The following is a 14,721-nucleotide window of genomic DNA, read 5'->3' as shown; positions in this document are numbered from 1 at the left end:
TCTGTAGTGGAATTCACAGCATGAGCTTAAAATCACTTTGTCAGTGATCACAGTTTGACCATGCATCCACCAACGCAGGTTAAAACTGGACCATGCAAAGAGGAAACCATATGTAAACATGATCCAGAGACACCGGAGACTTCTCTGGACCTGAGCCCGTTAAACACAAACTGATGTCCTAGAGGTCAACCAGCATTTCAGTCCTCTGCAGGGTTGAATGCCTGTTTTTGTTAATGGAGTCAGAGAGCCATGTGTCCAGCTGTTTTTGGTTAATGAAAGCATCTCACTCTTGTTTTTTCTTCCTCTGTCTGTTTAGGGAGAACATTCAGCAGAAGTTCTTGGACTGAGATCATTTGGCACTTCAGGTTTCAGCGCTGCCAATACGTCCTGTTCCAGCGTGAAGCCTCTCTGGAGCAGCTCCAACGGTTGTATAGTTAAAAATACCACAATCCCCTTTTTTAATACTTCATTTGGAGTAAGTTTAAAGAAACACAGAGCCCGCTCCACACCCACACTGCACATGCTTAAACACACACGATACAGACGTGTGCACATCCTTCAACTTTCACATTCTTGTCCCGGCTGTGTGAGCTGTGTGTAGAGTGTGTGTTCATGCATGCATGTGTGAAATCGCTCAGCAATGTGCTGCCATGTGGGTTTCGTAAGCTGTGTATGTTTGTTTGAATGTAAACATGAGTGTGTAGGCGCAGTTGGTTGGGGTCACACACACACATGAGGGCTTTGACCTTTAAATATCACCTCAAGGACACGAGAGGGCAAATTGCCGCTATTGTTTTTGAAGAGTGACGGACAATGAAGTCCTTTTTTTCTCTGGACGTGTTTTGACACAGCTTTAACCTCTGAACCCGAGCTGTGGCCAAACATTAACTCCTTTGTAAGGTAAAGGAGCTGAAGACAAACCATTCCTCAGCTCTTCAGGGACACTCAGGTGGATCTGATTATTTTTTTAAGTAGTTAGAGCATCGGAAAAGTTGAAACAGTCTCGTGCAGTCGGACAGGAAGGATCAAATTAGAGGCTGATGTTTGTGCATCTGAAAACAGCAGAATCTCAGGAAACAGAGTTAATATGGAGAGCAAAAGCAGGAGGAACACAATCAGCATTTAGATTCCCTGACTTCCTGGAATGCATCAGAAATCGTGGATCCCACCTCCATTCAAAAAACAAACATTGTAAAAGTAGTTTTCTTCCCCTCTTGAAGACAGACCTGAGAAAGACTTTCGACTTTTGACTAATCTGCACCAGGATGTTGTTATTTCAGCAAACTTAAGACCCGTTCATTACAAGAACATCAGTTTCTGTTCCAGCTTCATCCCGCTGAAGGAAGCCAGAGAGAAGCCTCTGTTTACCATGAAACTGAGACTCACCACAAACAGATGAGACAGTGCTCTTCAGGGTGAAACCATGAAATGATAGTGTTTATTTTGCAGACATATCCTGAGTCATTGGACAAAATTTGCCTCTGATGTCACAGTCTGAAGTATTTTTAAAGGATGCTAAGGAGCAGACGGAGCGTACTGGAAAACCAACCGCATAGACAACCTGAGAGATGACTCAAGCCTGTGCTACACAGAGCATCTCTTAGTAAGGAGCAGATCACAGGGAGCGAGGTGTAGCAGGTCAGCAGGGTGCTGCAGATGATGAAAAACCTGCCCAGACTTTAAATAGACTCTGAGCGTCCCAGAGGAACTCCCTCGAAACGTCTGAACCTCCAGAACACGAAGACAGACTGAGTCAGCACTTTGTGAAATGAAATTCAACACCTTGTCGACCTCACTGTGATTTTAAAACAGAGTGTGTTGGATCATTTCAGGCTTTGTTCGAGCAACCAAGGCCAATGGTTGCTTCAAATTCATCATTCGCGCTGCATTCTCAACCTCACTCACCCTGACTTCTTGCTACAGTTTTAGGACGCAGCTGGGAGGGAAAAGTCGGGATGGAACTTTTGGTTTGTTCTCACACCCGCCCTGAAAATCTCAAGAATTTTCAGGAGTTTCATGCACGTGTGAACTGCTTGTAGCACCTTTCTTTGGAGGCTTTTCCAGGCATGTCCAGCTGGAAGAAGAATTCAAGGCAGACCAAGAAGTAACAGGAGGGATTCTACATCTAATCTGGCCTGGGGCTACTTTGGGATTCTCCAGGAGGAGTTGTAAAACGATGCTAAGGAGAGGGGCGTCTGGAAAAACTGGTTTAGCCTGCTTCTTCTACAACTCAACACCGAACAAGAAGAGGAGTATGGATGGTTGGATGGAAGAGCAGCAGAGCTACACATATGCAAATGTCTCAGTTTGAGCGGTAAACATGGAAAGTTCCGCCTGTCACCAAACCCGATGAAACCAGCTCTGACGAATGCTGAGAACCGAGCTGCTGCCGTATACTTATCCTAATCTCGGATTGGTCATAATTTGCACGACTACAATGCTCATTTCCTGTGTTTATACGATTGAGCTAATGGGCAGGTAACCATCACAGAGGCAGGGTTTTTGTGGAGCAGCCAGTGAGGTAGAGCCTGCCATTTTTTTTTTTCTAATGATACAGCCTGCTGTCTGAGAGCCACCACGCCCAGACAAGTGCTGCCTTTTGTCCCCTTATTTACACAATAAACATGTGTACTGTGTAAAGGTATGGGGGAGGGCGGGGGGGACTCAAGGTGAAAGTGAGTTTGGCATTTGGCGGTCTGAAACTCACACTTACACGGTTTCATGTTTATGTAGCAGCTTCATCAGTTCACCCGCTCTGGTCTTCAGCAGTACTCAGATGAAAGTTGGTTTATATCTGATGACATTTGACAACATTAGTGTCTCTTTAAGAAAGCTAAACATCTCCCACTTGTAGCACTTCCATCCACTTCTAAATATTTAAATCATAATTCAGAAACGACTACAGAGATGTGTCACATTTTATTGCTCAACTTGTAACAGCTGTTAGCAGTGTTTGCAACTTGCCGGCCTATACTCTTGCTGCATAAGTTCACCCCCTAAAACCACTGACACATTTCTGAACCTCAGGACAGTCTGGGTTTTTCCCAAGCTAACTTTTCTCACTAACCTCAAACACTCTGTGTGAACAGATAAGACCTAATTACACACAATGAATCTCATGTGAGCACAGATGTTTATGCAGAACAGAAAGGGAACAGACAGGTGGGAGAGTGGTAGCTGTTTGCACATGGACGTAGCTTCTGTGACGTCATCCATTGGATTTGAAAGAGGTGTTATGAAGCTCAAAGATGGTGGTTACCATATTTGAAATGCAGACTCTGTTAGCATTCAGATTTGCATGTATTTTGTCATATACTTTATATTTAATGTCGGTGCTACAAGAAGTTCTGTTGTCTCTGTTTCTATTTATGGACAACCCTCATAAAACAGAGCAAACGTGTGAAGCAGAAGCTTTCATCTAGTTGCATTTTAAATAAGAGATGATAAATGTCTTCAGCTGAGCAGGCCTGATAAGAAAACCCATCCCATAATGCTTTATGATGGCACAAAAAGACGAGATAATTCCTAATTAAGTGCTGCGGATTAAACTTTGTTGTTTACTCTTAATGTAAGCTCCTCAGCGGTGGATCTGACCTCTTGATTCCGTCAGCGTGGCTGAATTAATTATCATTTTCTATCCTGCTCGTACTGAGTCATTTGGCTTCACTGTTGCATCATATATGTAGAAATATTTCACAGGTCTAGTGGAGATTTTTGTGTGTTTGATTCTGGGATCTTCCGCCTCTTGTAGATTGTGAAATAACTGGGCTTGAACATGATTCATCCTCTATACGGGAGGTTTTCAAAGTGACCCTGTGACCACGCCTGAGGGGTCAAAGAGGTTAACTTCTAATTAATCCAAGAGCTGTGGATGATAAGCTCAATCTATTGAGCAAATTGAGTTATAAAAATAACAATTAAACAGCCGTAATTCAGAATATAAAGCAGGATCACATTACTGCAGACGCTTTGTCTGACCTTGACCATGTCATGCACTCTGAAGGTGTACTATGCTGCTGTTTACAGGTCAAACACTGACAGGAATGCCATAGTAAGTTCTCACTGCATGGCGTTGAAGCAGCGTAGATGTGCTGAAACATTAACAGGTCGTGGTTTGTTTTTAGTACACTGCGGAGGAACTGGGACGAATGCCATGTGTGACATGAGATATAAGACAGCATATTGCGATGTTCATGTACTAACACAGATCATGTTTCATCATGTTTTGTTTTCTCCACTGGATGTGTTACCTGGAGGGAACTTTGTCTCATTTTCTCTACTAGAGGGAATTTGATCCTCTTTTCTCCACCAGAAGGACCCTCTTGAGTTCCCCCATTTTTAGGCCATCCTTAAAGAGAGTTGTCTCCACTCGAAGTGAACCCTGCATGACTTTTCATTTTGTTTTCTCCACTAGGGGAACATCCGGCAGGGTCACAATCACGCTTGTCGTGTTTTCTCTCATCAAGGTGAGCATGACCAACTTTTTATCTCATTTTCTCCACCAGAACGGCGTCCTACATCGCCTTCGGCCTTTTCTCTTTCTCAGTGGTTCTCTGGAGGTCACCTTATCCTGTTTTTCTCCTCCATAGAGAACCATTGAGGATGCTTTTTTTTGTTTCAGGGCTCTTACATTTTTCTTTTAAGGCACCCTGGAAGGCACCTTATTTCCCAATCATGGTTCATCATGCTAAATTCCTCCCTGAGGGATGAAGTCTGAGTGTGCCTCCTCACCCTCTGACAGGAAATGGAGAGTTGCACCTATTTGTGTGTGTTTGGGGGTTTTGTGGCCTGTGTGTGCATTCATGGGCTAAATGGTGGGTCGTATAGTTTGACAGAAAAGTCCAACTTCTGTAAATGTGAACTCTTTTTTTAATTGTTTAAGTTCAGACTCACTCAGCACAGGAGTGAAACAGTAGTTGTATTCCCACTCCTAGTTTAAGATAAACACAAGAACATGCCGACAGTAAAAACTCTCAGTCATATATAATGTCTGAAGTCCTTTTGTCAGTCACTACCCAAGGCCGCACTATAATGCCCCCGAGGTCAATAATTGACAGAGATCATTATGGAAAGTTTAAATGTCCTCTTTCTGAAAGGCACAAGTTAATGTGTAAGAGCTGTGAAAAGATTCCTGGGTCACTTCTAACTTCTTAAACTTGGCTCCAAACTGCTGGATCGTCCAAATCCACAAGAATCTGAACTTACAGAGAGCAGGAAGTTTGTGAGAAACAGATCATTTCAGTGATAGAGGAGGTTAAAGTCCAAACATGTTGCTTCCTGTGTGGGGTTAAAGATGATGGATCTCTAATGTGTTAATCAACTTATCTCACCTTGTGGAGCGTTGAAAGACTTGATAAAGCTTCATGAAAGGTCAGGGGTCAAGAGGACTGGGTGGGAAACTACAAATTCAAAAACTGGGGCCTTAAAAACAGACATGACTCTGTAGTGGAAGTCACTGCATTAAAAACAGACATGACTCTGTAGTGGAAGTCACTGCATTAAAAACAGACATGACTCTGTAGTGGTAGTAAGTGCTTGTGAGTAATCTCTCCTGTGTTACTTATTGTCTTCTCTTTGTGTCTCTCTGTTGTAGAAGCACCCGGGCAGGTGAATGTTTCTCTCCTCAGGACTCGGTTACCCAATCCCCCGAGGGCAGGACATGATGTCACCGTGGATTGAGGTGGGAACGAGATAGGGGCTGCTTACATTTCATCAGCTCCTTCACACTGATCAATATGCATATTTGGGAATAAATGGAGGTAGTTATGAGGGAAGAGTGGAAGTGGACAGCAGAGTATGTGCAGAGGAAGGTAATCTCATTAGATTAAATGTAAAGTAAACTTTAATGAACCTTTTTGATACATTTTCTAACATCTACTGCCGTGTAATTAACACCCTCCTTATTAAACTTTCATTGTTTTCCTCGCTTTCCTCCAAACCCCGTTCATCGGAGATGTCCCGTCCCGGCTCACCTCTCTGCTGACGCCGTGGTGAAACAGACGCTCTTGCGAAACTTTGCACTAGTTACAGATTAATCCGCATCTCACTCATATTTAGCTGCTGCTCACCCCAGTGCAAAGTTTAGCTCTCATTCCTTCCAATAATTCATGTGAGGGTTAATATTTGAACCACATAGATAACCTGATCTGCAGAATTAGACTACAGCTCTTTGAACCGGAGCAATTTAGCGTTTCACGGACTCTCTGAAGATGTTATGAAACAGCTTGATCTCAGTTTTATTTGTTCTTCAGGGAGGAAACTCCTGGATTTGAATTCTTCCTTGTTGTGTTGTTGTCAGATTCGAGCTCTGCTGTTTCCCAACTCATTAAATGCTCTTCCATCATGAGCTCATTTAAAATTGTGACATCTTGTACCTTTAAATATCACTCAAACATTCTTTAGAGGAACAAACTATGAGGACAAAGTCTCAAGAGGACGCTAAAGACGATGGCGTCCTTCTTGTTAAAGGAACTTTGTGCATGGCTCCTTAACTTTCCCTCCCTGACATTGACTCAAGTGTTTCCTCTCCTTACAGGTAAGGCCGAGTCCTCAGTGAGCTCATATGAACACCTGCTGAAAGGTAGAGCGGAGTATTTGGAGGACCACGAGGGACAAAGGGAACACTGTGAGTCTGACGGAGCCATGATGTCCTTGAAGCACAAGGTGAGAGTAACTCACACCCTGAGAGTCTCAGTCGATCCGACCTGCAGTCATTAAAAACACACAACCATTAACAGAGTGTGCAGAGGACTGATAACGGAACATTAGGCAGTAAATCACAGCTTCAAACCGGATCACTGAGAACTCATTTACATACACGGATCACCGTTTGTGCCTTCATGTGTGTGACGATGATCATAGTTGTAAAGACAGAGAGGGAAAGAGTATGAAGAAGCTTCGTTATGTGCACAAAGATTGTGCTGGATGCATTATATGAACCCCATAGCTCCGCACACTTGTCTGCAGCGAATCATCCGGACTCTTTCCTGCAGCCTCACCCCGGCTTCTTCCAAGAAATTCGCTCAAAGATCTGTCCACTAGCTCTTCCGGTTTCCTCTTGGCACCTCTGACTTCATGACAAGGAGGTTTGCTCCTATAAATACCTGGAGGTGCACCTGGAAGAGATGCTACAGTAACCTTGGGCCGGAGACGACTCTGCTCCCTGCAGAGAGTCAGATGCTTGAACAAACTCTTGCAGATGTTCCACCAGCTGGTTGTGTGTAGTGCTTTTGTTTTGCTGCTAAGGAACTCAACGAATCAGTGTGAAACCCAGCTGATTTTCTGGACGTTACTTAAGTCAAGTGAAGAAGAATTGAGTCTTTATCCAGAACACAGCGACCCCAGATTCTCCAGAGTCCCTCAGGAGATGAATCACACTGATATCAAACTGTAGTACGGACACAGCCGGACAGAGAGGGTTCAGATGTTCCTACCGGACTCTATTTTTACTATCTCTCCGTCTGTTTAACCAACAGGATGGTTGTAGATGCATCAGAGTTGTAGAGGGCGTCATCGGCTTTTGTTGTGACGACAACAAACCCGTCTTTACAGATCAGTGGTCAGCTGCACGCTGTGTCAACAGAGTCTGTCTTCAGAGGAGGACAGTCTGCCTCCAGCCTGCCCTTCACCTGTCTGCTCTCACCTGATGGCAGCGTGGTCAGTCATCAGGAGGGGGGGGGGGGTTTCAAGCTCTTGAGATCCAGCAACTTCAATACTGACAATTTACATCAACAGAGACTTAGATATCCATCAAAAGTTCCTAAAGACACTTGCATGTCTGTCAAAAGTTCCTAAAGACACTTACATGTCTGTCAAAAGTTCCTAAAGACACTTACATGTCTGTCAAAAGTTCCTAAAGAGAATTACATGTTAGTCAAAAGTTCCTAATAAGGCAAAGATATGTCATAAGTTCCTAAAGAGACTTAGATATCCCTCAAAAGTTCCTAAAGAGACTTAGGTATCCTTCAAAAGTGTCTAAAGAGACTTAGGTATCCTTCAAAAGTGTCTAAAGAGACTTAGGTATCCTTCAAAAGTGTCTAAAGAGACTTAGGTATCCTTCAAAAGTGTCTAAAGAGACTTGGGTATCCTTCAAAAGTGTCTAAAGAGACTCAAACATTGTGAATCGTTCCCTTTAAAGACTTTCTTTGCTGTATTTTCCTTCCATCCCCGTCTCTCTGACTCCATGTTTTCAGGATGTGACATTATGAGGCGTTCAGGGAACTCTCTCTCTGTCTGCGTCTGGTTCTCATGATGTGAAATGACCACCAGGCCTCAGTGAAGAGGAGGTTTTTTGAAGTGAGATGGAGAAATATTATGAGTTTGGTTTCAGAGCTTCACCACAAACATTCAGTCACAGCAGATTCATCAGAGCCTGCTGGGAAACGTCTCTGAGCTCATTTGGTGTCTCTTTACTCTCTGTTCTGGAGGATCTTCTTACTTTACATTCTCTTATGCTTTTTATCCTTTAATATCTCCCCGCACTGAGGTTCACTCTGACGCTCAGAGCCTCTCTGAGTTAAACTCGTGTGGAGCGAGCTTTTCATGGTTTGATTCCACACATTAGGTCAGCGTTAGCAGCGTCTCATGACTGCATTAAAGCATTCAAACACAGCCTGAGGTGATTCTGTCTGCACGGACATCAATGACTCTTTAAAGAGGTTTTTAAAATAGATTCAGACGATGCATATTTAACATTTATAGCCTATCAATAACCATTACCTCTCCCTCCATTCAGCATGCCTGGAACTGTTAGGAACCATGAATTAAATATGCAGAATCAGACGTTTCTGCAGAGCTGATATAACCTTGCTGTCTGTTTTTGCAAAGTGAGTCAGCATTTTTCAAACTTCTGGTTCCCTCCTCTCAGGGCCGACAGTTCGAAGGAGTTTGGGTTTTCACTCAGGGGTCGAAGCGTGAGACGCTTTCACGTTATATTCCAGGAAATACCTCAGAGCAAATGTAGCGTGAGTAAAAGGCGTTAAATATGTATAAGAGACGAGAGGGGAGCAGAGGTGTTGAGTGAATGTGACGTCTGACGGAGCCACATGGATGACCGTGCAGCAGACGGAGAGATTAAAGTTGTCTCGTCATGTTTTAATGTCTTAAACTGGAATAATCTGAGTTCACAAAGAGGAGAGCTTCAGTTAGCAAACGTCCTTCACAAACTTCTAACTATGAGGACGTCTCCTGGACTCTAAACCTTCACTGTGTTAAAGAGTTCAGTGTTTTTATTTCCCCCTCGCTCTTCAAACACTCCTCTTCTACCTGAGTGAGGAACGAGGGATGCAAAGTCTCCCTCTGACTCTGCAGGTGAGCGTGGACTTTGCTCGCTCGTGCAGCTCCGTCCTGCCTGCAGAGGAGTCACCTTGTCCCTGCAGAACATTGCAGCTCCTCATGTCTTCCTCTTCCTGTCTCTGCACACTCCTCCTCCTCCTCCTCCTCCTCCTCGTCTTACTACTACTACTTCCTCTTTGCATCCTCCCCGCTACACCTGTCTCTGCTCGCCTCACGTGGGACTGAAGCTACAGTGACCTCTGGAGGTTTGACATCACTCATGTTCTCAATTCTATGTTGCAGTTTTTCCTCTGCATTAAGCTCCGCCCCCTTGTAGATCACCTGAGTGGTGAACCAGGAAATGAGGACTGCGGCAAGTGGAGTGTCCTCTGAGTGCTCACCTTCAACTTTAGACTGTGCATGCATCCTTTGCATGCTTTCAAGCCGTACCTGACAGGTAGATTATAACGAGGAGGAGCTCTGTGGATTATTCTAATCACACTTTTCTGAACACTGAGGCGTCTCAGAGCAGAGGTTTGTGGAGCAGCAAAGAGTCAAATCAATCTTTCTTATCATGCTGACACTTTGAGGACATGCTGCACGGTCATTTTAATCTCTAGAGGAAGGATTCTGCAGCCACACACACACATACACACACACTCATCCTCCACCAGCATGAAATCTGTTTTCAGTAGCAACAGAACATTTCCATGCACAACATGGAACATGCACACACAGTAAAACTGAGAGGGAGTGAGAGGATCATATTGCAGAAGAAGGCTGTGTCCTCCAGATGTCACCAATGACGGAAAAGTACCATCACTGCCGGCGGAGCCTCGCATCCTTCAGGAAAAGAGAGAGAGGGAGAGATAGAGAGGGATTAAATGATTATCTCGTCCTCACTTTCACTTGTTCTTACGTTCCTGCTCTTGTTCTCTGACGGAGAGAACTGCTGACTGCGACATTCCTCCGCCTCCTGCTGCTGCTGCACGAGAGCAGAATGAGTTCACGGCTCTTTATTATTATCCCACAGTCAGACCTGATGTGTCATCGTGAACTCATTTCCCTGATCCCTTTTTTATATCATCCCTTGTATCGAACACATCCGGACGTTTCATCAGGTCTCACTCAGACTTCATATCTGTTCTCTCTTTCACAAGACATGTCTGCATCCTTGTGTTCGGTACAGAAAGTCCTGGCAGTCCTGAGGCCTACATAGTCATGAAAAGGGCCAATAAACAGTCTCTTAATGAAGTCCAGAGGAGACTAGAATATCTGCTTTGTCCTTGTAAGACAAAAGTCTTCCTCAAGGGACTCAAAATGATCTCAGAAGAACCAAAAAAAAGATGAAGAATCCATTCAAAGCCACTTACAAAACTTTCTCTCCTCATGTTTTTGCATGAGAAGCTTTGTTGTTCATGTTTCTTGAGATAGTATGCGATGGTGCAGCACAGACTGTCTGCACTCAGAGAGGAGGAAAAGGAGGAGGAAGAGGAGGAGGAGGGATTCACTGTGGCCCTGCAGGTTCATCCTTCTGTGCCTTCACTTCATGTTATCACTGTACTTTTAGATTTAGTGTAATGATCGCTGTGGAGAGATTTCATTACGGAGACCACGGCGCTGTGAAAGTGACCTCCCTTCTGGCTTGATGGATGCTGTGTGTAAGAGAGGGAGGGAGGGAGGGAGGGAGGCACATTAGTGTCTCAGCAGGGAGCTGCATGCACGCCATCTAGTGAGCATTGAACTGCACTGCAGCGTACGTGGATGAGGCACAAACTGCTTGGCTTGCTGAATGTGATCTGCAAGAGATGCATCATTTCTGTTCATCCAACACTTTATACCGGGAAATAAATGCTGATGTAATGTGGGGTCGTGAAAGTGCTATGAAAGGGATAATGTGAGAGGAAATCTGGATAAGACCAACAGATAAATGTGAAAACATGAAGAGGGACGAATGGAAGGTCAAATAAATCAAGATATATTTATAGAAAATTAAAAATTAAAAGACAAATATAAAATTGATCCTTTTTTTTTTATTTGTAAATTTCAGAAATCATTTGTATATCATTTTTAATAATAGATTTTGATGTAAGCCTTTATATTTGCACTATAATTTTTTTTTCTTGATTTTAAATGGTGTCACATATTTTTCTTAATTTATTCTTTAAATTTTTTGATCTAAAAATGTTCAAATATTTAAAATAAATCTTAATCTTTTGTATATTTGCTCATTATATATCAGTATTTATTTCTTATACTGTTGAAATAAGAAATGTATATAAATATTTTTACTTTTAATGAGCCAAATGTTACCAAACCCCTGAAGTACCCAAAATAAATTAAAAAAGTAACACAAAATTTTAATTTGTGCAGAAAAGAAAATAATTTTGTGTACTCAAGTTATTTTCTTGGGCAAAAACAATTATTTAAAATGATTTTGCAACTTTAGGTCCACTGTTAAATACTAAATGTCTCATTCAAATTATTTTAAGTAATATTATGACCCCTCTGAGACTGCAAGTCTGTTTGTAAAGTCTCTTAAATATGACAAAAAAATAGAGAACAGCTGAACTCATGAAGTGCTGTAATGTATTCATGCGGTAAAGCAGTTCATACTCCTGACCAGCAGGGGGTGATGTAGACTCTGAAGGACGGTGAATGTACCCAGACAGAAGTCGTAGAAGAAGAAGTGTAACAGGCCTCGGTGTGTTGTTTAGATACTGACGTGTCCTCCAGTTTATCTCTAATTAAAGTCTATCTCTAGAACAGCTATGGACATCGAGCTGTATCTGATAGCTGCTGCCATCCTCATCGTCCTGATCGTGTTTGCTGTGAAGGTTCGAGGGAAAACTCAGGAGGGTGAGTACATTACAGCTAATCAAGACATAAGCTAACTGTAGCATCGTGTTTATCAGGAGTTTTACTCCAATGCATGATTGGCAATTTAAAGTTTTCACTGCGACATGTGTTTCAGAAGGTAACAGTTACAGTAAGTGGAGTTAAAGTGTGTAAACAAGTCAGAAAAGCAGGTTTCAGTGAGTGTTAGCTGTCAACCTGTTAGGACTACGGAGGCTGCAGGGGGACAAGTGACCAGAAAGGCGAAGCTGCAAAAGTAGTGTCTATTTTCTAGTGATAATTAGTTGTAGGTTCCTTTAAACCGTCATAAAACTTTATTATTCAGCATATTACATATTATAATGTAAAGTAGGGCTGCTCAGTATTTTAAAAGAGTAACATTCATAATGATTTTGTGAGATATTAGCTTTGCATTATATTTAGAGAAGCTGTAAAGACTATTTTGCATCAGATTTTGTTCAATAATGTATTTATCATGTATCTGTATGATTTAATTTGATTGTTTTCTGTAAAAGAAGTATAAAAAAGAAAGAAAAAACAACATAAAATGGAAACACATCCGTTTAAATAACCCTGAAATGTTGTATTTATTCAAATGAACCTACGTTTTATTGCGGGTAGTCACTGTGAGCTCTTACAGTTATTATTCTACTATAAAATAAACCTCTATTATTGTTATATGCAACATTTGCAGGGGTTTGTGTCACATTTCATGTAAAATTGCAGAAAAAATCATTTAAATTCTTTATATCTTGGTGTTTCAAAGCTCTGATGTCTGACTGAATCACTGTGTTTTGTGTCTCCAGCTGATGAGGAGCAGCAGAGAGATGTCCTCCGGGCAGCGGGGCCTCCTCAGCGAGCAGCAGAGGAGAGAGGAGCTGGGATGCCTCGCAGGAGGAGGAACCTCGCTGCGTCGGTCGCTAACAGACGACCTCAGAGAGACGCTGCTGAACCAGGTAAATACTATCTCATAACGATGTGTCTTCTTTACGTATTCCTTTGCCTGCAGAGCCTCATCTGTACGTCTCTGTTTTGTTGCTTTCAGAGGAGGAGCATGAGGAGGAGGAAGATGAGGAGCTGGAGCCGCTGAAAAAAGTTGGAGCGAAGAAGCAGAAGAAGCTGGAGGAGAAACAGGCCAAGAAAGCTCAGAGAGAGGTGAGAGCTTCAGTCTCTGTGTGTTAGAGCGGGTGGAAAAACGAGTGACGGATGCAGCTTCGTTGTTTTAAAGTCCTGCTGTTTGTTTTCTGTGATTCCAGGCAGAGATGGAGGAGAGGGAGGAGAGGAAGAGGATGCAGGAGCTCAGAGACCAGGAGAGGCAGCAGGAGGATCAGCGGGAACGCCTGCTGGAGCAGAAACAGGTCACTGATGCTGCACACCTGCTGTTTGTTTCACAGTAGGAGGAAGAAGAAGAAGAGGAGGAGGTGTTTAATCTGTGTGCTTGTGTTCTTTAGGAGGACGACGAGCGCCGCGTCAAAGAGGAGCAGGAGAAACGTGAGGAGGAGGAGTACCTGAAGCTGAAAGCCTCCTTTGTGGTGGAGGAGACCGGGGAGGAGGAGCAGCTCTCAGAGGACCAGGTGTGACCTCTGCAGACCTTCTAAGAGTTTTTTACTGAATCTGCTTTAAATCTAACGTTTGTTACGTTTCCTCTCAGTCCCGGAACCTGCTGCAGGAGTTCATCCAGTACATCGAGGTGAGGGCCGATTGGACGCTCTTCAGTCTGTGGTAAAGTGTTGAAACATGACCCGTCACATGGTCTGTCTTTTATCCTGCAGAGCAACAAGGTGGTTCTCTTGGAGGACTTGGCTTCTCATTTTGGGATGAGGACTCAGGACGCTATCAGCAGACTGCAAGACCTGCTCACTGAAGGGTCCCTCACAGGTTTGTTCCAGACTCTCTTCATCACAGTGAAATAAGTGGATTAACTTGTGACCCGTTCTTATTTGTATTTCTGCGCAGGAGTGATCGACGACAGAGGGAAGTTCATCTCCATCACTCCGGAAGAACTGGACTCGGTGGCTCGCTTCATCCGACAGAGAGGACGAGTGTCCATCATGGAGCTCGCTCAGGCCAGCAACTCTCTGATCAACCTGCAGCCGGAGACCCGCAGCACCGCTTAGGACGGACTCGGCACCCTGAGAGACTGACAGAAACTGCATTGAGGGTACAGAACTTGTCCTCTTGGTTTGATGAGTTAGCATTAGCTGATAATCTCATCTCATCTGGGACTTGATCTTTGAGTAAGAGACGATCCTTCTTCTGCTGCATCTTTTCCTAAAACCTGGGAAATGTTTGGGAAATAAGTCCAGAAACACTGCTGTGTTCAAAATAACTCTCATCCTGCTTTCTTTAAACAGTTTATTACTCCTCCTGAATATCTGCAGTGGGAAGAGTAAAGGAGGTTTTTCCTCACCGTCTGGTCTGACACCGCCCCCCCTTACAGTAAAAATGGCAGCATAGAAATGTTGGATGTTATTGCCTTTGGTGTGGTTTGCTTTAAAGGCCATAAAAAGGAATCGCTGTGCATTTCCTTACAGGAGCTTTAATTTAAATGTTGGACGTGTGATGAAATCAATAAATGAATTTTCTGCAGGA

The 14,721-nt window shown here is 43.3% G+C and overlaps 1 protein-coding gene across 2 annotated transcripts in view; it reads left to right on the top strand.

Annotated features, from left to right (window-relative positions):
• LOC117808256 (DDRGK domain-containing protein 1-like) overlaps positions 1-14,721 on the top strand; it is an 18,766-nt gene extending 4,045 nt beyond the window's left edge. The window contains exons 3-14 of one of the 2 annotated variants that reach the window (XM_034677893.1): positions 317-425; positions 4,415-4,466; positions 5,594-5,680; positions 6,536-6,663; positions 12,038-12,132; positions 12,936-13,085; positions 13,175-13,284; positions 13,386-13,487; positions 13,581-13,703; positions 13,781-13,819; positions 13,902-14,007; positions 14,086-14,721. In XM_034677893.1, the coding sequence (XP_034533784.1) occupies positions 12,045-12,132; positions 12,936-13,085; positions 13,175-13,284; positions 13,386-13,487; positions 13,581-13,703; positions 13,781-13,819; positions 13,902-14,007; positions 14,086-14,246 (879 nt within the window). In that variant the 5' untranslated portion in view covers positions 317-425; positions 4,415-4,466; positions 5,594-5,680; positions 6,536-6,663; positions 12,038-12,044 and the 3' untranslated portion in view covers positions 14,247-14,721. Of the gene's footprint in view, positions 1-316; positions 426-4,414; positions 4,467-5,593; positions 5,681-6,535; positions 6,664-11,906; positions 12,133-12,935; positions 13,086-13,174; positions 13,285-13,385; positions 13,488-13,580; positions 13,704-13,780; positions 13,820-13,901; positions 14,008-14,085 lie in introns of those variants that run through there. The other variant, XM_034677891.1, reaches the window with a different exon arrangement.

The sequence above is a fragment of the Notolabrus celidotus genome, chromosome 24, assembly GCF_009762535.1.
Source record: "Notolabrus celidotus isolate fNotCel1 chromosome 24, fNotCel1.pri, whole genome shotgun sequence".
Classification (NCBI taxonomy): Eukaryota; Metazoa; Chordata; class Actinopteri; order Labriformes; family Labridae; genus Notolabrus; species Notolabrus celidotus.
This window is presented reverse-complemented; position numbering and strand designations above follow the sequence as displayed.